General features: G+C 37.7%; 1 protein-coding gene across 2 annotated transcripts in view; it reads left to right on the top strand.

The window, feature by feature from the left end:
• Positions 1 to 18,362, top strand: part of SLC12A2 (solute carrier family 12 member 2) — a 61,567-nt gene extending 43,205 nt beyond the window's left edge. Inside the window, exons 15-27 of one of the 2 annotated variants that reach the window (XM_064439296.1) lie at positions 841 to 940; positions 3,554 to 3,665; positions 5,815 to 5,955; positions 6,164 to 6,270; positions 8,256 to 8,335; positions 9,652 to 9,792; positions 10,517 to 10,564; positions 12,103 to 12,225; positions 12,401 to 12,512; positions 12,972 to 13,058; positions 13,956 to 14,091; positions 15,558 to 15,625; positions 16,587 to 18,362. In XM_064439296.1, the coding sequence (XP_064295366.1) occupies positions 841 to 940; positions 3,554 to 3,665; positions 5,815 to 5,955; positions 6,164 to 6,270; positions 8,256 to 8,335; positions 9,652 to 9,792; positions 10,517 to 10,564; positions 12,103 to 12,225; positions 12,401 to 12,512; positions 12,972 to 13,058; positions 13,956 to 14,091; positions 15,558 to 15,625; positions 16,587 to 16,722 (1,391 nt within the window). In that variant the 3' untranslated portion in view covers positions 16,723 to 18,362. The remainder of the gene's footprint in view (positions 1 to 840; positions 941 to 3,553; positions 3,666 to 5,814; positions 5,956 to 6,163; positions 6,271 to 8,255; positions 8,336 to 9,651; positions 9,793 to 10,516; positions 10,565 to 12,102; positions 12,226 to 12,400; positions 12,513 to 12,971; positions 13,059 to 13,955; positions 14,092 to 15,557; positions 15,626 to 16,586) is intronic. The other variant, XM_064439297.1, reaches the window with a different exon arrangement.
• The last annotated feature ends 5,879 nt before the right edge of the window (positions 18,363 to 24,241 follow it).

Below are 24,241 nucleotides of genomic sequence, written 5' to 3'. Positions count from 1 at the left end.
ACCTTGGAGGAAAAGGTGCGTATGGAAAGAGCTTGGGTTGCAGCAACAAAGGCATTAGGAAAGGATGTTATGTTTTGATAGGAAGTGAAAGAGGATGCTCCCTTACCTTTCCAAATTGAAAAGGGATTTAAGTGGTGGTTGTTTTTTCAGTAAACCATTCCTGTAGCTATGAACAATTTCTAGACTTTACTTCTTCTAAGAGCACTGTATGATCGTAAGTGCAAGATGGAGAAGAACTGAAGAAAAAAATGTTCCTGAAGTTGAAAATAAGGAAAACCCTATATCCTGGGCTACAAAGATTACAAAGTAACTGGATGATAAATTCATTGTAGCTATCAAAAGATTTATATGGGTCCAGAGAAGATACTGGGATCTCTCCTTTTATTTCCTTGTAAAAATAACAATCTAATAGGAACTGCTCAATCTAGCGGTTTTTTCACTGAAAGTGTTTGAGTTTGTTTAGGCAATGTTTTGAGATTACTTTTTCCTTTGCTGTGATATAAAATAACTAAGCATGGCATTTTTTCCTGAAGTGTTATTTTTCTGATTCTGAAGTTGTCACTATCTTTGACATGCTGGGGGGAAAAACCTCAATTCTTTCTTCCTATAATTGTAAACTATCAAACTCTTAACTTGTTTGATAAAACTTCTACAGAAATGATATCTTTAAATAGAATTGCCCATTTAGCTGTACGGTTTGTTGACTAATACCATGTAGAATGTACCAAGATGTAGCTTAAATCTGTGTTTTCAGTTGGTATTCAATACTCATTTTGTGATAATGTAGTTTTAGAATGAACAGCATTAAAAAAAAAATTGGAACTTTAAATATTCCAACAGATGTGAACTGGGGGTCTTCAACGCAAGCTTTGACTTACTTGAATGCACTACAGCATTCTATTCGTCTCTCAGGAGTGGAAGATCACGTGAAAAACTTTAGGTAACAGTTAATATTAAAGACATAGGAAATTCTATGTATTCAGTAGGCTACTGTCACGATGTTTGCTATCATGATTTCCATTAAATGCCTGTTTGTCTCCTATGGTTTATAACAACTTTGAATTTCACCACCATGGACATCCTCTGGACACGTTTGCGTTAGCATTTTATTTCTGATTAAGAGAGCACTTTAGAAGCAAGTCTATGGATGATGCCTGCTTATTGTTAGATGCCTCATGGTTTGAACCGTGAATGGTGGATTGCATTCCTCTTTAAAACGGAACTGGAAGATATGCTCTAAACTGCTAATGAGCATTCAGGCCACATGCTAGGGATAAAACTGATCTAACCTAAAATCCCCAAGATGTGTATACTCTTGATGTTGTCCTCAACACCAGTTATTTCACGTTAGACATATTCTTTTGTTGCACTTCACTAATGGCAAACAGGCTACACAAATGTTTTTGACACAGCTGAAGAAGAGAACTGATTTGTTGTCTGCCAGCATGGCTACCCAGGAAGGTCCTACTCAAGGAGGCAGTTTTCTATCTTACAGTATTTATGCTATTTTTCTGGAATAAGCTACTGTAGAAAAAAGATGCTTCAAAAAAATTTAACAAAGTGTTGACTTAAACTCATTTTGTTAAAGAAATGGAATCATAGATTGAACCTGACTTTACTATGTGGTCTGTCCAGTCCCCAACTCAACTGACTCACCATAGATCCAGCTGGAAAGATCCAGCTTTGATGTTACATCGGATTGCTCAGGGCCATATCCAGTCATGTTTTGAATATTTCCAAGGATGGAGGTTCTGTTGACCTGTCTCTTTTCAAATAGAGCAGTTACCTCCTACATGCTGCCTATGCCCAGCACAGGATTTGTAGTGTTAACACTTAGTCTAGCAAGTTACTATCATCCTTTGCAGCTGTGAGAAGTGTATTATTCTGTTCTGCCCACTGTATTAGCAAGGGAATCTAGCTAATAAAATCTTCTCTTCTTCTGTACATGGGAGACTTTGCATACTTAGTGCATAATTAAGGAGTGAGTTCAGGAAGAGATTCTTGATACAGGTGCCATTCTCTGAGGTTAAGTCCAGAATGCAGAACCTGGGAGCAACACAGTTTTTCAAAGAAAAGATCTGTGGTATTTCCTGTCTGTTGAGAAAATACTCCAATTCTGACCCCTAGCCTCTCTTGGAAGTGACTAAATTTTCTTGAAGAAGGACAGGAGAGGTACTTACAATGTCTGTGTTGCAGACAGTTAAAATTAGATATCATGACAGGTACTAGCACAACCTCAAAGAATATGACAGATTAATATGACGATTAATGGACTTCCCACTTCCAAACTGAAGAGTTGGCTGTTGTAGGTATAAACCACAAAACTTAAAGCTTAATTATGAAACAGCTGTTCTTTCTGCAGTCCTAACTCCTAATGTGACATTAAGATACCTGATTTATTTAACAGTAAAAAACAGTCTACATTCAGAAACTTGTTTGTTGCTTAGGTATCAAGAGGAGCAATTTTTAAACATTCCCTAATGCAAATCTAATGGCTGGCATTAAATAATTTACAATACCTAACTGTGATTAGCATTGCAACCTTTGTTCTGTCTGCTATGAATCTATTTTGGGATGCAGACTTCAATGTAGGAGCAAGCTTTACAGGAAAATTCTTACCAAGTGTAACTTTCTGCCTGTGCTGATGTAGTAAATGAATGCTCTGCTGATCAGTATGTATTTAGGATTACACTGGAAGTACTTCAGCTCCTTTTTTTGGGAAGCTAGTATATAGCTTTCTGAGTTTTAAACTTCTTTAATTGTTATCCTAAGGAGATACACATCTTAATGTAAACCAATTTTAAGCAAAGTGAATTCAGGAGAACTAGTTCTGGCCTGATACTGGTTTCTAACCTATGGCAAAAAATGTTTTGAGTTCTAGAGATACATTCTAAACCAGAGCAGTTCAGTAGTTATTAATTTATTTATCACACAGATTTGCAGACACCACCAAATTGGGTGGGAGTGTTGGTCTGCTGGAGGGTAGGAAGGCTGTGCAGAGGGATCTGGACAGGTGGGATCGATGGGCTGAGGTCGATTATATGAGGTTTAACTGGAAACAGCATCTTTTCAGATTGGTTAGAAAGTCGTCTGGAATAACTTGCCTGCAGATGTTTGGCTCTGCCTTCTGAATGATAGGAATTTAAATGAAGGATATGATTTCAGTTTTTTCTGATGGGCACAGAGGAATCTAAGTAAGCAAATGCAAAGAGATGTGACTTACAAATGGGGGAAGAAATTTGTCCCTTTGACCTAGTCTTGTCTAAAATCTGTTTCTGATTTTTGTAAATGTGTAAATGTTCAGATTTAGGGGGTTTACTATAGTTTGTAACCACTTAATCATAGGTCTGCTGACAGTTGTGGAAAAATTGATCTTTACTTAATTTAATATCATCTTGTAAAAGTAGATGAGGTTACTACCTCTTTAGTGACAATTATGTTCTTATGGTCAGTATTCTGAAGAAACTTCTTTCTGTTAATAAAAAACCCCACAACTCCAGATGAAATTAATTCCAACCTTTTTTTTTAATTCCTCATCTGTTCACAACTCTAGACCTCAGTGTTTAGTTATGACAGGTCCTCCAAATGCACGTCCAGCTTTGCTTCACCTTGTCCATGCTTTCACCAAGAATGTGGGTTTGATGATCTGTGGCCACGTACATATGGTAAGTGTATTCAGAATTACCTTGTTGGGTTTTTTGGGTTTGGGGTTTTTTTGGTTGTTTGGGTTTTTTTTAACCTATTTGCTTTTTGTTTGTGGCTCTTGTTCATGTAGGGGTATTTTGGTTTTTTGCTTTTGTATTTTGTTTTTTTTTTGTTGTTCTTGTTTAATTAAAGCATTGTTAGACATTGAGAAGTGCAAAAAGATCTATGGGTAGAATCCACTCATTTATGGATCATCAGTATTCCAGTTAGGTAACTACAGGGGAAACTTTGCAAAATTAGTACCTTTGAGCATTTGATGCTTAAATGCTGAGGAAGCTTTGTTGGGAGTAAAGTGAATATTGGATTACAGCCGAGCCTCTTTCTGTCTTTGTGCCATACAGTCTCGTGTACTCTCTCATACTTTGGACAGAGCAGTTGGTCAAAATGATGCGCAGTATACAGCTAGATTTCCTCTCAGTGTTACTGTTTCAGGGAGATTGATTCCTGTGTAGATTCCTTACAAAGCCTGGCCTAAAATAAACCTTCCCGAGCAGTAAATTCAATATCAGTTTAGCCAATAGTTAAAAAATTGCTATTAACCTTTCAGATAGTGTTTTCATTCCTTCAGTTATCAGATTAATTTAACTGGCAGGTGAAACAGTAAAGTGAACAGGTATTTCCTTTCCTGTTCCCTTTCTACCCAGCCCCTAGTATTTCACTAACTTCCCCTGGTTTTTGTCACGATATGGGCTGGGGGTGTTCTTTTGGGTTGGAGGGGAGTGAAGGCTGTTCTGCAAGGACGTAATTTAAGCAGTTCTTAATTATTTTTTTTCTCACAGTAGTATCTTCTACGGCAGACTTGTAGAGGTTTTGGGGTGGGGGGAAGGAAGCAAGCTTGAAGTAACTGTTCACCACTATCATGCTTGTCATGAGTTGTCTTAACTGTCACACAAGGTGGCTGTCATACTATGGTCTGTACCAACTTCAGCTAGCTACAGACTGTTGCATCTCTGATAAACATTGGTAAATATGTCTTAGCACACTGGGATTGTGTAGTTCAGCTTCATATTTTACGACCAAACTTCTGTCACATCACTAAGAACATTTAACCAAGTGTAACTTTCAATATGCAGACTGATTACCCTTAAATATGTTTACATTTACCACACTTACTATGACTTGATTCTGATCTAATGAACAGATAAGAGCAAATCAAGTTTATGCAATCCACAGACCATATATTTTGCTAAGCAAATATTGTCCAGTTTTTTCTTCAGAAACATAAATTCTTTTATTTCCTGTCTATGCAAACTTAAAATCTGTGAGTGCAAAGGACAGAAATCAAGTAATACTGGAGAGGTGAGGTATAATGGATGGAATAACTGTCTTTCAGAAGTAGGACTGTACTGAAGAGAATAAGGTAGTGTGACCCTTCTTGTAGGGAAGCACTTCTGATTAGAGTCTAGGAGCATATCCTATCTCTATTTAAAACTGTTTTCCTACAAGGATGACATTACCTTATTCTTCACTGACTCTTGACTATTTGGTCAGAGTTTGTAAACTTTTGCAAAAACTGGGCTACTGTGTTCTTGATTATACTTCATCCTGTATTTTGCATTTTGGTGTGTAGGAGGAACACAATGATTTGTCCTGATGGAAGTAATAAAAAGAAAGTATTCAAAGAGGAGATGACTTTGACTGCAGCATAAAACTGCTGAAGTGATACTACTGTGACAAAGGCATTCTGATTAGGATTAGGTACACACAGAGGCACACCTGTACAGCTTGAAACAAATATTCCCATAAAGCCTAATATTAAGTCATCCTATATTTGTGTATGTTTCATTACAAAGCCTTTTCTTTTTAAAACTGCTATGCTTTGGAGGACAGGCTTGTACCACCTGCTGGGGACATGGGTTGTGCTCTGAAGGAACAAATTTGCTAAAGCTTGAGCAACCCTTTTCCTAAAAATGTCCACACTTTGGTGTTGATAATGCTTGGTATTTTGCAGTCCTGGGCTTTTTGATAACTGTGGAAGCATACCTTAAGGTTCTTCAAGTTTGAATTGGATTCTAGCAGTGAAATTAAAAAAAAAGGCAGGGGACTTTATTACTACTCATACCCATAATTCTTGTTCCCTCTCCTCTTTTTATTTTCTTATTTTGAAAGGGACCTCGGAGACAAGCCATGAAAGAACTGTCAAGTGATTTGGCTAAATATCAGCGATGGCTAATTAAAAACAAGATGAAGGCTTTCTATGCTCCAGTGCATGCAGAGGACTTAAGGGATGGAGGACAATACTTAATGCAGGTACACCTCTCTCCTAAATTTAGGTGGTTTTTTTAATGAAAGTGGTAAAGATGAACATTGGAAGTGGTTTTATATTTTGAAGTATTTTCATTTTGCAAAGTTACCTTAAAACTTCGAAAAATACTTTGTTTTCTGCTTTAAGAAAACAATAGAACCTTTAGTTGCTTTGATAATGTGGTTTTTAAAAAGTATTTTTCATTCTTCTCAGGCTGCCGGTCTGGGTAGAATGAGACCTAACACCCTTGTTGTTGGATTTAAGAAAAATTGGAGACAAGGTGACATGAGAGATGTTGAAACCTATATCAATTTATTCCAGTAAGTAGAAAATGGAGAGGTATAGCTTTACGTTCCATTTTAGTACATTCGGTAATAAGTCAAGATCATCTTAGTTGCATGAAGTCTCTTTGGGGCAGACTGTTTTCCATATTGCTGACCCAGCAGCCTTCGATACCTTGGGGTTTTTTTCAATTGAAATTAACAAGCAAGTCTTTATAGTTTAAACAGATTAGACTTCTATATAGTAACTCTTCCTGTTTCTGTGAAAGAGTTGTCGCAATGGTGTGAGGTTTAAAAGTTACCATCTTTAGAGCTGAAACTAGTGTCTTATGTGCCAGTCTGTGAGTTCTTTAAAGCATAGTTTCTATTGAAAGCAGGTGTTTTCCTACGCTTCCTCTGTACAGATTAAATGTAGTAGAGAATGAATCAACTCTTATGCTTAAATTCTGTTTTCGTTAAACCTTTTTCTTATATACAAGAAATACTTTACTTACAAGATACACAGCATTGACATCCAAAGTAATACAGTAGCTGAAAAGGAGATGGTAAGGGAAATCCCAGTGTAACTTGACAATACTGAAAGGCAGACCAGTTCTGGCTGAAAAAAATAATAGAATAACTTGTGCTATGAACATTTAAGAAAACCAAAACTTGCCTCTTGTGTTTATACAGAGGTTTTTTTGTTTTCTGTATGTGCTGCATAACCCAGTTCATTTGTGCTTTATGCTTCTCATTTACTATGCATTTGAAAGAAAGTGAGGAGGACACAGGCAGAGATTAGGAAAGGGAAAAAAATCATACCCTCCCACGCTCCTGGTTCCTTAAGAGAAAAGCAGGAGCACCAAATGCAGTGAAAAATAAGGAAACACGTTGCTTGGTTCTTGTTTTTTCCTTTTTTTCCTAATCTATTTTGGAATGGCTTGTGCTAAAAGATCTGTCAAGGCCAGCAAGTCATGTGGCTCTCTGCATCCCAGAAGAGAAACCTCAGGAGGTAGTAACTGTAGGTCAAGCATATTTCTGGAAAATCTCTGGAGAATTTAAATTTTCTGAAGCACACAGTAGAAACACATCTAATCTGTGGAGATTTAACAAGTTAAATAATGAATTTAAAATGTTCAGTAATGGACAAAACATTTTCTGCTTAACCTCAATTTTTCTCTCATTTATTATAGAATATATTGATACTGTGAACATTTCTAATCAAGTTTTCCCACTTATTTAGAAGTGTTTAATTAGTGAAATCTTGAGAAATTTCTTCCTGTGGAAATGACATAGGTGGGAGTTCTCCAATTTATGGTTGTTTGTAATGAGGGATTTATATTGAAAGGACTGATGATAAGTGCTAACGCAAACTGTATGATGTGGCTTAGGTAATGTTTTTCTGTCTTATGTCTTGGGGGGGATTTTTGTCCTTCATTTTACTCCACTTTTACTCAACCACTTACTCCGGCTTTTTGCTTGTTTCTATAATAATAAAGTTTTCCCTCTTTATTTTTCAAAGGAGTGAGTTCCTTCCTCATCAGATATAATGGGAATAGGCACATTATTGCTAATTTATAGCTAATTTGATTCTAAGTTACAACTTCATAGGTGGTTTTAATACCCAAATGTTTTGGAAGGATGTCAGAAATTTTTAGTTCTCAGATCAAGGAGATCTACTCAAAAGAAATCCCTTTATTGATGGGGGGGAGATAAAAATTTAGATTCCTCAGTGTATCTTGTCATCATCTGTGCAGACCTTGACTAACCTGTTCATGTTGCTTTTACTTAATTGCTGTTTATATAGGGGAAGGAGAAGGGGGGATACATATCCTTTCTATGTGCCGCTTCTCAGGATGTGGTGTTCAGTTCACTGATGCCGCTGACAGTTTGGAATTGTTACTGAAACCATAACACAGATTCATGATTTGGGAGTTTAAATGGCAGTAGTTAATTGCTGGAATTTGCTCAAAGAGGGTGTGTAAATTAGGTCCTTTGGGAAAGAAAATGTTGTAAATTATTTTATTTTTGTTCCTTTTGTTTAGTGATGCCTTTGATGTTCAGTATGGTGTAGTTGTCATCCGCCTAAAGGAGGGCCTGGACATTTCTCACCTTCAGGGCCAAGGTAAGATTTATTTTGTTTCATCTGGAGAATAGCTGTTCTAATTCCCTTCTAATACTACTTTCTGAATACTTTTCTGAATTAAATGAGGAGAAGTTATTTAAAAAGGCAACAAACCCAAACAAACTCTTCTAGAATAAAAATCGCTGAAATTAGCAAATCTGAAATGTAGAATAAGAATAACCCACGTTCAGCAACAGAACTTGATTCTCTGTGTGTTTCAGCTTTCTGTATTTGTAAGCTGTGTGTAGTTGCTGCCCAAGGATTTACTATTTTTCTGAAACAAATGAAAGAGGCTCCCAAATTGGTGTCATGTATTTGGGGCCCAAGTCTAGAAATCATGCAAATTGCAAGAAATGTTGTGGGTCTGGTTTAGAGACCTCAGCATCAGTCTGTCTTGAGTTTGGAAAGTTTTTCTGTTTTCAGTGTAGAAGACTTCATTATGCTTTGTAGGTAGTGGTCAGAAGCCGAACGATACCATTTTAGTTAAATTTCAAGCAGAATAATGAAGGAAGCCTGTGAGCTTTGGCAGCAACTGTCAACTGAGTTGATAATGTCTAATTCATTTGTGGCTGGCTCCCTACAATGTTGCTACAATGAGGAAGAATGCTGTGACACAGCTCTTCGGGGAGCATCCCCCTGAAAGAGGGGAGGGCTTTTTCCTTCACTGGAAATACATGAATGTCTTAGGATTTGAAGAGAGGCAGAGGGCCTGTCACTGTGTGCAGGAGGGCAGAGGAGTATGAGAAACGGCAATGAGTGAACCTGCAGTGTGAAAACAACACTGCTGAGAAGACTAGAAAATGAAACACCGAGGTGTCGGAAGAGTCTTAGCATCCACTGGGGACTGTGAGTTTGCCTTACCTCTGACAGCTGCCAAGTAGCTCTACTGAAGCTGAACCTGGAAAAAAAACTTGGCTGAGACACATACTTGGTGTGGACCTTGTCTAAGACTCATCTTCCTCTTGGAATTAGAATGGAAATGGAAAATGTTTCCCCAAGTAATTTTTTTTACCTCCTGATTGTACTTCCTCAGTATTAGCTAGCTCTGTTTTATGTTTAGCCTGTGGTAATGCAATCAACACCCAAAATCTGGGAACTAGCAGGAAATTACAGCTCTGCTCAAAGGAGGAGCCTCTTTGTACTCTGAAGCAGTTCATATAAGATTTTGTTGTTGTCTTCTGCCTTTCTTTTCCCCCTTCTCTTTGCCATAGAGTTGCAGTAGGATTGTGAAAAATCTCAGTATAGTCACATACTTCTATTGATACCATTTGGAAGAATTAAGTAGTTTAATAATGTGTTTCTTTGCTTTCTAAAAGAAGAGTTACTGTCATCCCAAGAAAAATCTCCATGTACCAAGGATGTCATAGTAAAAGTGGATTACAGCAAGAAGGCTGAGACGGACACTTCCATAGCTTTTGCTCCATCATCTAGTGAAAGAACTCCCACTCTACATAAAGGTAATTTGCTAGTTAGCAATGAAATTTGAGTTCTCACTTTTTCTCTCTCTCATTCCCTCTCCACTTCCTCCCTCCCCTTGCCAAGGAATTATTTAAGGGATTTTTGTGTCTGTGGAAGAGAAGCATGTCATGCTTTTCTAGCTGTTTACGTCTAATCACTTAAGTACCTTGGTTTAGAGCTTACCAGTATGTAAAATAAATCTTTCACATCTAGTCCCTGAAATAAAACAGGTGGTAGACAGTGTCCTACAATGGTTTTTCTTTGTTAATGAGTTTGAAAGGTATTAAAAATTGCTTGACAATCTTGACACACATCTATATATTGTGTGATTTGAAGGCCACTAAATTGAAAGTTTTTTCACCTTAGACTAGAATATTATGTGCGTGTTAACAGACATAAATCATTCAGGGGAGTTTGACACGGCAATAATCAATTTCCTCTTCCTTTTGAAGTAAAAGCTTGGAGCGACCTGATAGTTAAATGAGCAATGTGATTCTTTCTTTCTTTTTAACTCTTTCCTGTTTGTTTTGGTTTTTTTTTTTGGTTAGAGTACAAATAAATCTCAGGATCTGGTAGACTGCATTTGTGTGCTTTTCTTTGTATGAAAATCCATTTCATTCTACATTTTTGCTTTCTTTTTTTATATATATACACTAGTAGTATTTTCGTTAACATCACACAGAAATTTAACCTTTTTATTTTGTATCTTTAAAAATCTTCCAGAGGAGGACGAGGATGGAAAGACTCCAACACAACCACTGTTGAAAAAAGGCAGGCATTTTCCACCTTTTTGTGTTAAATCATTCTTTTGCATTGTTAATTTCAGTTTTCCTTTTGTACTCCTTTCTACACATATGAGAGAGCAAAATATCAGCCATGCAATGTTAATTTGTTTCTTCATATCTGCTTTGGAATGTGCTTCGACTTTAGGGATTAGGCTATGGAAAAAATGCAACTCTGTGGAAATTCGCAGAACAAGTTGCAACTGAGAAAGGGTTGTGCATGTGTCTAAAATATGAATGTTGGATTTATTTTTTTTTTTAACTTCTGTTCGTAACATGTGAAACGTGTTCAGGAGCTTGCTTCGTTATCTGTGACTTGGGTATCTGTCTTGGCCCTTACTTGATTTAGGAGTAAAGGAAATATTTTCTACTGATATAGTGCTAGGGCTCAATCAGTCTATTCAGTAGATCTTCTAAAGCCATAGTTGTTGCTCTGTTATTTGCAATTGTTCAATAGCTTGCAAATTAAGGCATAATATAGGCATGCAGTGAGATTAACATCTGAAATAATGTGAAGTAGCCATTGAAATAAACAGCATTTTGAAAGATTAATTGAGCAGTTTTCACTTCCTGGTTTATTTCAGCCTTTTTCATTTAAGCAAATATTTTTGCCTTAACTAAGATTCATCTAATTTTTTTGACATTTTCTTCATAATTTCAACAGCTAGAAGCTGTTGTGTTTTAATAAAGAAAAGTGAGATTACATCTTGAAGCACAAGATGGCAGTTTGGAAGAAGTCCCAGTATGCAGTAAAGTAGTATATTAATGTAAATCAGTCACAGATGTACTCTAAACTTAAAAATTCCTAATAAAATAAGGAGTGAGATGAATATAAAATTCCTGGCTCATGTTCAAACTGAGGTTTTAATTAAGGGAAAGGGGTTGGGTTTTTCTGTAGTTTAAAAAAAAATATATTTACCTGTATAAATTTAATTGAAAATGCCATTGTTGCCTTATTCTCAGCAAATCCAATAACTTCATTATGCAAAACAGTCTATGTTGTGCTTCAGAGCCTTGCACATGCAAAACAATACTTGTTGCAAAAGATAGAATTCCAGTATGCAGAAATAGCTTTTATTTTCAGTACATGCTGAAAGAAAAATGCATTTAAGGAAAGAAGAAAATGACTTAGGACATGGTATTTTCTTGTAAATCAGTATCTACATATTTTTGGGGAAGTTTTGTCATATGCAAGAGGTAGCAACAGAGAATGACCTAATTGTCAGAACTATCTGTGCAAGGTTAGTTAAATTGTCCAGGCAAATGACTGTATAAAGATGTTACAGCTCCTTTATTTTCAGGTGTCTACTAAATGACTTTGAGACTTTAACTGCTGAAGTTATGAGTTTGCAGACTCCCTAAATATAGCTCAGTTTATATCCATTAAATCAAAATTTGGAGTTGGATTGGGGGGGCAGAAACAATTTTTATTTAGAGATATCACAGCATATTATGAAGATGCATTTGATGAATTTCAGGGTGATTAAGAAGAACACTTCAAAAATGAAATTTCATAATTTTTTCCAGATTCAAAGAGCTCATCTTCTCCTTTAAACTTGGCTGACCAAAGACTTCTTGATGCTAGTGCGCAGTTTCAGAAGAAACAAGGCAGAAACAATATTGATGTCTGGTGGCTCTTTGATGATGGAGGTAATATGCTTTATACTTTAAAAACAAATGTTGAAAAAAAATTATTGAAGTGACTTTGAATTATTGTTAATAGATATATTTCAGTAAGTTCATATATAGATTACAAATGTGTACTATTAAACTCTTCACACAAATGCTGTTTTCTGAATCATTCCAAATTCTGGTCAAAATGCAGGTTTGACACTGTTGATCCCATATCTTCTTACAACCAAGAAGAAGTGGAAAGACTGTAAGATCAGAGTGTTCATTGGTGGAAAAATAAACAGAATTGATCATGACAGAAGAGCGTAAGTTTACCTTCATAAATTTCATTTCAAACGCTAATACAGCATGTTACATGGTAAAGTACTTTCTTCTTCTTCAGGTGTAACCAGTTCATACCTATTTGTATTCTATTCCCTTTCTCCAAAAAAAGTTCAATTTCCTCCAGATTGTCTTGGATGAGATACCTCAAGTTAAATTAATTTTCCTGCAGCATTGTCTGACACTAACACTTTCAAACATTTTCTGAGGTTGTCTTTAAGGCAGAGCTCTTCTCCTAGTTTTACATTTTTAATTTTTTTTTTTCTCTGATGCATGTTGTGATTTATAGCTATATGCCAGGTCAATTTGATTTTCTTTTTTCCTATCACATTTAAGTGGCTTTGTTTTTTTTCTTAAACTAGTGTTTTTATTACCAAACACCTGTTTGCCCTGTGAAATATCAAAAATCTGATCATTCATAAAGGCTTGTTCTTCTGATACAGGATGGCTACTTTGCTCAGCAAATTTCGGATAGACTTCTCGGACATTATGGTTCTTGGGGATATTAATACTAAGCCAAAGAAAGAAAAGTAAGTATCAAAAAAACCCCAACTTGTTTGTTAGTTGTTAGTTTGTTAGTTTTTATGTCATTCCTGAATTTAGAGTTCTTCATCCTTTCCTACGTAACAGTTTTGACAGAGTAGTTCCTGTGACATCCAGTGTTTCATGAAAATGCAGGAAATAAATTAAGCAATAACCCCTACATCCAAGAACATATACTTTTGTATTTTTTATATCTCTGGCCCTTAGACTATAGTATTCAGAAAAATACAGTTTAAAAAATGCAATTTGTCTGGAGAAATCTTCTTTAAAAAGAGAAATGCTCACTGTCCTGGTTTCAGCTGGGATAAATTTCTTCGTAGTAGCTAGTATGGGGCTGTGTTTTGGAGTTTTGCTGGAAACAGCGGTGATAATGCAGAGATGTTTTAGTTGTAGCTAAGCAGGACTTACACTGGTCAAGGGCTTTTTCAGCTCCTCATGCTCTGCCGGGTGCACAAGAATCTGGGAGGAGACACAGCCAGGACAGCTGACCCCAGCTGACCTTAGTTTAATGTAACAAGGCTTGGCCTTCAAATAACCTGATGTATTTTTCCTTTTTCCTTTTAAATTGCTTTCAGTTTACACAGGAATGATCATACATGTGATATTTCTGATTCTCAAGTTTAAATATTATTTGTAGGTGACTTGCAGTAAAAATTTGTAATAGAATGTGTAGGATCTAAAAATATTATCCTCCTCTCCCTTCAAGCCTTCTTTAGTACGTTGAAGCTGTAAAAGTATCTTTTGCATAGGTATGCATGTATCTGAATAACTTGACCTGTCATGAAAATTAGGAAATACTGTTTTACAGCTTATATAGATGGTAAATGCTAATATCCATTCTTTTATACCCTGTTTTAATATGGCTGTTCACTTAATCATTCCAGTATTGCAGCTTTTGAAGAAATGATAGAGCCCTTCCGACTTCATGAAGATGATAAAGAACAAGAAGTTGCAGATAAAATGAAGGAGGATGAACCATGGAGGATAACAGATAATGAACTTGAGCTTTACAAAACAAAGGTTCTGTATTCTCTAGTGTTAGGTTAAACATTGTTAAGCTTTGCTCCCATACTATATTTTTGGATGTGATATCAATGAGTTCATTTATGTTATTCTCTCTCTTCCATAGCTGTTCTTATAAATAGCTGACAGAAAGCAGCATCTAAAACCATTTAGATGGGTCACAAAAAAAGACAAATGTTTCTGCACTGGGGGGAAGGGGCACGCAAACTGCTTTCCTACAGTATTTTAACACCTAATTTATAATACTATTGTTATATTCAGCTGTTTGACTTTTTTTTGACCAAGTTAACATTTTTTACTTTGTTATTAAAAAAACCCACACCAAATCTAACTGTTAAGGGGCAATTAAAGGTTTGACATTATTCCCAAGCAGTTGTGCACTATAGAGATGCCAGAGGTATTCCTTCTGAAGTGGTTCTCTGGAGGAGACTCGGGTAACGTCCTATTAACAGGATGCAGATACAGACAAGTATCTAAATAAAGACTGGCTAAAGTTTCAGTGAGCTGAAGTTATTCAGGATGGTCCTAACTATATTCTGCCCTTACCTTCTTTTCTCTGTCTGGGTTTTTACAACCTCTGTGAGGATTTGCAGCAGGGAAAAATGGGAATGGTAGGTTATTCTGCATTGTAAGTGTTTAAAAAAAAAAAAAAGACAGGAACCTGTTTAAGAGGTAAGTACAGAGTGACCGGCAGCTGCTGCTGAAATCTCTTAACTGCATATTACCAAGGGGGTGCGAGGGAGGTTTTATAAAGTACAGTTATTTTATAGTTAATGAGCTGCTTGGTGCCTTGTTGTTCTTCTTGTCTACCAATATGGCCAAAAACCATTTCAGTGAGATAACTGAAGTGATTTATTCTCGTCTGCTGATAGCTTAACTGGTTCTGCAGATACTATCCTGCAGGCCAACTGGACTTCAGCTCACCTGAGAACAGAACTCTAAGAAATGGTTAACTCAAAATGTTTGCTAGAAAGGTAGTTGACACAAAAAAGAACTGAGGAAGCTACCGTGGATGTTAAGACAGAATATATGGTAGTAAAAAAAAGGGAGGCCTATTGTGGAGATAGGCTTACCAAAGGAAGATGGGGCTTCGCTTCTGTAAGACCTGCTCACTATAAGCTTACAGTATGTAGTAAAAACAACCTTGAAGAGACCATAAAGGGCTTTTGCTCCCAGGGGCTATGAAGAACGGTATCATTATTAGAGGAACTATCTTAAACTTTAGCTTTCATAGTACTTGGCTTATTTGCACACTTTAAGCTTACTGCTTTCTTCTCTCCCAGCCTTGCAACCATAGATGTTTTGGAAAAGTGAGCATATTGCCAAACAGAGGTTGGAAGTAAATTCTTTCTATAAATGACTCGTACCAATTGATCATAACTGTTTTTCAATTTTCTGGAATAAATAAACTTTTTGTAGTTTTACATAAAAGATTTTCCTAACAAGTTTCATTTTAATTACAGACTTATCGCCAGATTAGGCTAAATGAGTTGCTGAAAGAACATTCAAGTACAGCTAACGTAATTGTCATGTAAGTAAATGATTTGTACTGTTACCCTAATTGATACAGAACTGTAATTTGAATTATAAATATATGTAAATGCAGGTTAGGAAAAAGCCTGTGTCTTGGCATTGAAGTCCAGAAATACTCAAGAGGTTTCAGTGCTGAATGCATTTATTGGAAGTATGGAGCTACTGTACTGATGAACAAAAAACGGCCTGTGTAATTTTGTGCTTCTGGTACACTGCTTTAGGTGATTACCTCCACATCTGTAGCGTGGCTCAGGATTCTCACATTCCTTCCACTCCTGCATGCCAACTATTTCCCTCCCTTTCAGATCCTTCCTTTCAGTTCTTTTTCTAGGAAATCTCTCTAGATAGCTAGATCATCGTCCTGCTGATGGACTTCCAGGAAATTACTTTTGGTGTAAACAAGCAGAATGCAGATGATAGGTTTCTTTGCTGTGTTTTTGTTTGGAGCCTGCTTCAGAGCAACAGCAGTACTTGTAGTACTACAAGTGAAGCTTGAATAGGGCAAATAGTTTATCGGGTTTGGTGGGTTTTGGTTTGTTTTTTTTTTTCCCCCAAAAAAGAAAAGAGTATGGCATGTTTTGGAAGGATTGTGAGAAGGAATATTAGACTGCACCAACTTGGCATGGTAAGGAAAAGCTGTATTTTAAAATCTTGAAGAGTGCTTCAAGAAACTGTCTTCAGCTGAGGAGAATTCTCCATGAAGTCACCTGAATACAAAATGGTGGTAAGAAGCTAAAAGTGAGGGCTAAATACATGTAAAGGCCTGTGGTAGATCAAGATACAAACTCTAAACTCATTAACTGACTTCTGAGGGAAAAAAACCAAAAACTAAAAAGGTTAGGAAATTTGACTGAATATCTACCTCTTTGCAGAATCATATTGTCATAGTTAAATGATATAACTTGTACTCCACCAGGTTTTTCTAATTGTTCAATGCTTTTTTTCCTTTTGAATTGTAGGAGTTTGCCAGTTGCACGAAAAGGTGCGGTTTCCAGTGCACTGTACATGGCCTGGTTAGAAGCTCTTTCTAAAGATCTGCCACCAATTCTCCTTGTTCGTGGGAATCACCAGAGTGTTCTTACCTTCTATTCCTAAGAGTACTGCACATGGGACAGCTACAATGAAATGGTACTTCAGTGCCCAGGAGAGAGCGACTGACACGGTCTGTAGTTTGTTAACATCACAAAGGCAAAAAGTGACTCTTCTTTCACTATTTCACTGACTTGAAAGCACACAAGGAAAGTCACTGTATTTCTAAAGTTGTGACATCTTCAGTTTTATTCTATATTTTCTGTAATTTAATCTTGCTTAATGGGGGAGGATTCCTTATTAGACTGAAGAACAAGACAAGCTTTTAGTTTGCTATTTGAATAGCAGCAATAAAATGTTTTATTTTTGATCAATGAAAGGATTATAGATTTATAAAAGCCTTTTAGCCTTGAGGTGCCTTCTGAAATTAACCAAATCTCATCCATGCATCCTATTTTGTAAATTTATATAGAATGTCAAAATCTGCCTTCAACTAAGAGTTTAGATCAGACTTCCTTTAGTTTCTAGTCTCTTCTGTATTACAATAAAGATGAATGCTGCTTTTCAGTCTTCCATTGAGCTATTAGTTCTTAGTACTGTATGTTTTTTTATTGTCAGAAACTTTTTGGTTTTTTATTACTATATCTGTTAGATTTAAAGCTGAGAATTGGAGCAGGTCAGTTGAACTAAAACAAATTTCTGATGTTACTGTCAAGACTTCGTGCTACCAAATTTTGTAACAGTTGAAACAAAACTACCGGCAGAGAGGATCCTTTTATCAAATTTGATGACGTGTACTACATTGGCACTGGTCTGAGATACACAGCTAACATTAGCTACTTTGGCAAAGGATACTGGTCAGTCTTAGCTCTGTGTAGCTCTAATACGAAACCAAATTCATCTTACTGGCTGAGGCTTTTCATCTTACTACAAATCAGAGGAAAAGAAAAAGACCTGTCCTAGTTCTTGGTCTTTTATGTTTTGGTGTCACTTCTAACTTACTTTGAAACAAAACTCAACTTAAGGCTTGAATGGGGATAATAAAAGCAACGTGATGCTATCTAACAGAAAACAGTAAACACTATGTGGAATCTTGCTATCCAGTATGAAATATAAAAGCTACAGTTCTCTCGCATTTTTCAACAAATGGTTGAAAGGACCACTAGTTACTAGGGGAGATGTTTTTAGGTCAATTCATTCAGTTGTCAGAAAGTACATTTAGTCTTATTAAATAATACTCAGGTTTGATTGTCCAGCAATTTAGATCTACTCCATACATCCTACTTTATACATTTTCTATGTTCAATAAAGAAACTGCCAATCTTGTGTGCCCTTTCATTGTATATTTTGAAAACTTCATAATTTAGTCTACTATGAACACTTACACAAGAAATTTCACTTGAGCCTTTGTATAAAGGTTAGTAATGTGAACTGTTTTTTAAATTCCTAATATATTTTGGATAGAAAGGATTGCCTAAAAACATTTCACAAGCTTTTGATATTAGCATTGGACATGCTACTGGATCAGTTTACCAGTGGTTGAGTGACTTTCATTTAAGGATGCACAGAAAAGGTGTATTTTTATGCTAAGTACAAGATCAAATTGAAATGTAACTGTTCCTTTGGAGGACAAAGCATAATCATTGTGTGGCAAGGTGGAGCTCCAACTCATTGAGAATAAAGATAAAAATACTCTACACAGTGCAGTATACACTGTTGTCAAGTGCTTGGTAAACTGCAAAAATCTTGCTGTTTCTGTGACTTGGATTTGAGACTATTGAATCATTTCACTTAAAAAAAATAACGAAAAAACAAGCATGCATGTTTTGCTGCTAAGTGTGAGATAACTGATGCCAGCATGAACCCAGCTTGTTACGATAAACATTTTAAGACAGGACAGTTTGCAGTAAAAGTGCTGTTTCCTTCCGGGTGAGCAGGTGAGAATCAAATTTGCCAACATATTTATTACACGTTTTAACGTGGTTTTTAGGGGATGTCACATTGTGAATATGGAATCATTGCCATGTTTCTTCTTGTTTTGTGGGTTACATTCTTTTGAACAGATGGACAGTAAGGCATGGACTTAGTGCTGCTATCTTAAAAAAATGTGCACAGGTACACTTATTTAAAAGGTTTTTGCCCATTCAGGAAATCATTGCTTGTGATCTGTAACACAGAAACCAAATGAAGTGTGTGTATACATGCATATATGTGTATAAAATTATATAAAATATATCTAAATATGCATATGGGGATAGTTAAGGTAATGTCTGTGAAATAACATAGGATGCTTTTCACATGCACTCTCAGAAGTCCACTAACGCTAGGCACAAGGTGAAGTTTCAACTTTATTTGCTACACTAAAATTTCAATAGTTAATGGCAACTGTTTGCAACAGATGCCAGTTAGTGGCAGTCACTCCAACTTCTGCTTTGATTTTGACACCAAATTTAGTTATGTTTCAATCATTATTAATTACTTGAAAAATGAAATCGCTTACACATGGCAATTCATACCTTCTATAGATTAGGTTTCTTTGTATGGGTTTAGACAGTAGTAGCTGGAGAAAATCAATTATTTATTTGTTCACTTATATTTGTATTTAGGTTTCCTTTTACATACATTCTTTTTATATGCTTTTTCTGACATTACATATTTAAAAATAACGGAAAATAATTTAAAGATTTGAGCGTAAGTGGGTAACGGCCCACTTGGTTTGAAGATGTAAGATTTGATACTGTACTGTAACTGTCACACAGAAATGCTTTTCTAATGTTTTAACGTAATTATTGCAGTTAATACTTTGTACCAGGGAGATGTCACTGCAATAAAAGGAAGTGAATTCAATACAACTGTCTTGTCTAACAATGCCTTTTTTTATTGGGGTGGGGGATAGGGAATAATGTTTATAGTTTAACAGATTAATGCTGAGAATATTTCCTGATATGTGAATATGCTTATTGCACGCATCTGATACTTAGATTTATGGTGGAATCTGCATAGGACCATGAGTAGAACTTAGTCATTCATATGCCTGCTGTGAGGAGGCAAGTGTTTTGTTCTCAGGTGGGAAGTGTTTGCTGCTGCTTGGTTAGGAACAGCTGTGGTCACATAAGAAAAATAAACCTTGTTTCGCTCTCTAAAATTTGTCATGACTTGCCAGACAATGCAGACCAATCCACAATACGTGGTATGTTTAAGCTGGAACATTAGTATCTGAAAACTTGTTTCTATTACGTATGCATTTTGTTTTGCCTCTGAGCACAGTGAAGAACTGTCTAACTCCTTTTTCTCCCCAAAACAGTAGCCCACTGGGACGTGAGAAAGTATGTTGGGAGAATAACTTGTAAGAGTCAGTAGCAAAGCCGCTTGAAGCAAGCCAGGTTTGGCGTTAACTCCAGTAATGTACATTGCGCTAGAAACTAGTTGAAAAATCTTAAGAGCATAATGAAAAATAGCAAGTTGTTTTCTCCTATCAAATAATACTTAAACCACTGAAGAACTTCTTAACCTCATCAATTTTGCTGTTTCAAAGAGTAGCTGGGTGACTGAGAATTTTTATTTGAAAATTAGCCTCTGATAAATTCAGGCCTCTATATCCTTAATTTCCTAAATATGTGTTAAGTTTCTCTAAGCTTTTAAATTTAGGCCTTGAGGGTGAGGTTTGGATGTCAGCAGGAAGGGAATGCTTGTTAAAAGTACACTTCTGGCTACTATGGTGTTGGGTCTAACCTGTTACTAGTATGTAAAGAGCTAGAGGAGAAGGTATGTAGCAGTTTTTCTAGATCCTGCTATCTGCTGGACAAGTGGTCGATCCAAATAATGAGACAGTACCATTAGCTGAGATCACTGGTAGTGCCTTCACATATGCTTTCAAAGCTGAAGAATGAAAATTGGATCGAGGTTGATGTCATCTCTTGGCTACAGAAACAGTGAAGGTTCATGCTGCATAATAACTTGTTTTGGTTTTATTTTGAAAGAGGAAAGCAGGACTCCCTTCCCCTTGGTGAACATTCTTCATTAGTCTAGTTACACTTCTTGTATAACCATGGTGGGATCCTGTAAATCTTGCCTCTACACCTAAACCTGGTTTATGGTCAGTCTGAGTGGGAGCTAGGCCTCAGGTCTGTGACACTACACAGGCACTGAACGCTGTTCCGCTCGAGCACCACTGCCGCGCACAACCAGAAGTTAGATGCGTGACCAGGCACAAGTCAAGCCCGTGCCGGCCGCTTACATCCGCGTTCCCGCTGCTGCCAGCACGCGCAGAATCGCGAGCAGTAGAAGGAACCCGAGAGCAGCCTCTTTGCCGGTCTCACCCGCGATCCGCTCACTCTCGCCAGAGCAGGCTGGCTTCGTAGCGCCAGGAGCCTGCCCGCCCCGCCGCCCGCCGCCCTCCCTTCCCTGCCTGCCCCGCCCGTGCCCGTGCCCGCGCGGGGGCGCCGCAGTGCCACCACGCCGCCGCCGCGGCCGTGGTTACCTGCGCGTCGCAATGTAACGGGGCGAGCGGAGCGGGAACCCTTCTGCGTCTAAACCGCCACGCTTCAGATTTAAGGATCTTTTAAAAACATGTAACTTTTTTAAACACCTGCTCGCCAAAGGGCCGCACCCGCCCCGGGCCCCTCAGAGCCCTGCCCTGCCCCCCCACCCTGGGCCGCGCCGCTAGCACCGCCCCTCCCGGCAGCCCCGCGCTCCAGTTGGCTGCAGGCGTCTCCCCTCGTCCTCTAATTGGCTGTTGCCTTGCTTATCATCAGCCTGGCCTGTGGTACAGTGCCGCGAGGTGTGCTTGCGCGGGGTGGCGCGTGCTGGGGGTGTGTTCTTGCGACCCGCCAGTGAAATGCTGCAGAATGTGCCGCTAGGAGGGGCCTAATGGAGGGGCAGCAGGGCGTGAGGCAAGAAGGGCCTCACAACTCTGCTCCCGCTCTGTGGGGTCTGTGGGTAACGCCCTGGTAAGCTGTAGCCGAAACAAGTTCTAGTGCGAGGGTTTGGGTCCAGGTACCTCGTCTTCATAGCCCCGCGGTTCCCGTCCGCAGTAATAATTACGAAATCCAGCTAATAAAACATGATTTTTAGTGAAAGAAATAGGAAATACTCTCTCCGTGGAGTTTTCTAGGAATTCAAGCTGCGATAGTAACGCCAGGTGGCACTACGGGCCTTCAGCATTTCGGGTGATGCTTGGAACTGGCGCTGTCAAACACTTCCTGCGCTGTTCCTTCGGTTTCATGGGCTAAACGACTGTGTGCTTTGAATAAACTTAAGGTGTATCAAGCATGATAGTTTTTTTTTGCATTAAACTTTCTATAATTTTGCCTGTGGTTCGGAGAAAAGTTATATTCTTTTTTCCTCCCTTCCTTTGTGGGAAACATGCTTAGGTTTTGTTCTAAAGGATGCAGGAATCTCCATGCAGATGCTGCCTGTTGACTTCAAACAGCCTTTTTACCACCAAGTAACCACCATTTCACAAAGTACTGGGTGATGCTTGCTTTTCTCAGCGTCTATTTCCAGCTCTGTTACTTTAAAGAACAGAAGGATAAACACTGCAGGCAGAGAGAGAAAAGAGACATTAGAAAACAAAAGACCAACTTGTCCCACCTAGCTTCAGAGTGATCCAAAACATTTTAGCAAGATATTTTTGCTTCATAAGTAACAAACAAGACAAACGCCCACCACCTTCTAAAAGTACAGAGATGATAAAAGCTTTACATCATCCCACAATATTCGTGTATTGGCTATTTAAAGTGTTGGAGGAAACTGAATAGTGTAGCACTAGGCATTTCCAAGCTTATTAAACTTGAGAATAACTTTATCACTCTGTTGAAATATTTTACAACTAATAACTAAACCTTGGAACATCCCTTTGCAATTAAATTTGTCTCTTGAAAACAAATGGTAAAATGGAGTCACATGCAAAGGATTTCCACAGGGTCTGGCTGAAAATTCGAGAGCTGGGATTGCCTTGAAACGTCCTCACTCCCAACCCTGTATGGTCACTCATTCTTTCAGACCAAGCTGCCTGGCTGGTCTGGTTTAACCACAGTGTTGCAAATTACAGGGTCTCTTGAACAATCCCATTGTACTACTGTTAGTGATTACATGGATTAACATTTAGAACAGTATTTAAAAGAAGTATACATGAAGCAGGGGAAGGGATGTACAGATGCCAGATAATCCAATGTTAGCCTATGTGTTTTACAAACGTTTTGGTCAATTTAATGCAACCCATCTCTGATGACCAGTGGAGTTAAAGGGAAAAAAAAACCCAACAGAGGTAAAGTGCAAAAATACAAGCATAAGAGTTAAACATTGTTACTTGTAGTAAAACATAGTAGTTTAGGCACTGGTAACCTAGAAATCATAGCAGGTCAAAGCACAGTGCTGCCAAGAGGAGCTTGCACCTCAAAGGAAATGACATTTTATGGAGTCAACCAACAACAGCCATTCACAGTATTAACATATGAAATCAAGGCTAACCACAGAATAGTGTGGGCTTTCACATGGGATTTTGGCTAACCTCATATAGAATTTCATTTTACGTTTGATTGCACAGTTGAGGGTTGTTAATTTTAAGAATCTTTTTTTCTCATTAAAATCTTTCAGTATCCTTCAACTAGCAATATTATTTCAGACATGGTAGAATTTATTGGGAAAACTCACGCTTTGGCATATACCTATCAAACCTTACTAAGCACACTTTATCAATGATATTTTTATTTTAATGTATTGCAGGGTTTGGGGGTTGCTGCTTTTTTGCTCTTGCCATGTTTATAAGCACCTAGACCAATGAGGCTTGATTTTCAGCTGGGACCTGGGAGTCGGCATGATGCAAATAACTCCAATGGGTTAAAAACCGAAAGATCGTATGATTACTTGTCAGCTCAAGGAACTAAGTATCTTCTCTAGCCAGAAAGCAGATCTGACTTTTTCCATCCTGTACAATTAGCCAACACTGAAACTCTTAGGTCATTCTAGAAAACTCATTCTGTCCAAGTGTTGTGGTTCAGCCCCAGTTGGCAACTAAACACCGCTTGCTCACTCCCCCCATCCCTTTGGGATGGGGGAGAGAGTCAGAAGAGCAAAAGCAATAAAACTTATGGGTTGAGATAAGAACAGTTTAATAATTTTTTCTTGTGAGAAAACAAATTCAGCAGAGAGTTTTTCCTAGGTGGGTTTTGGGCAACTGCATCAAGAAGTTATCACCAAGACACTCAAGAAATCTCTTTAATTGCTTTCCCAGCCGTATTGCCTCTCCAACAGATACTGCTGTGTTTAAAATACCCTGTAAGTACCAGAGCCTGTGACCAGGTAGCTTCTTCCAGTTGCTTATTTCAAGTATGTTCTGTATCAGTCTGCCACTACAGTAGCTGTGAAATAATATGTTGAAACCAACTGGCAGACGATGAATGTCATAATGGAATTTTAGGAGGATGGGAATTTAAAGGAAACAATTAATTGGCCCATTCAGTTCACCCAAGGATGAAAGAAAGATAAAACATGGATTAGGGAGATTAGCGGGGTGCATGATTTGGGTGTGAGAGGAAAGCTAGGAGCTCAGAGGGTAAGGACACAGGCATAGACTGAGAGCATG

Source organism: Phalacrocorax carbo, chromosome Z (assembly GCF_963921805.1).
Source record: "Phalacrocorax carbo chromosome Z, bPhaCar2.1, whole genome shotgun sequence".
Classification (NCBI taxonomy): domain Eukaryota; kingdom Metazoa; phylum Chordata; class Aves; order Suliformes; family Phalacrocoracidae; genus Phalacrocorax; species Phalacrocorax carbo.
This window is presented reverse-complemented; position numbering and strand designations above follow the sequence as displayed.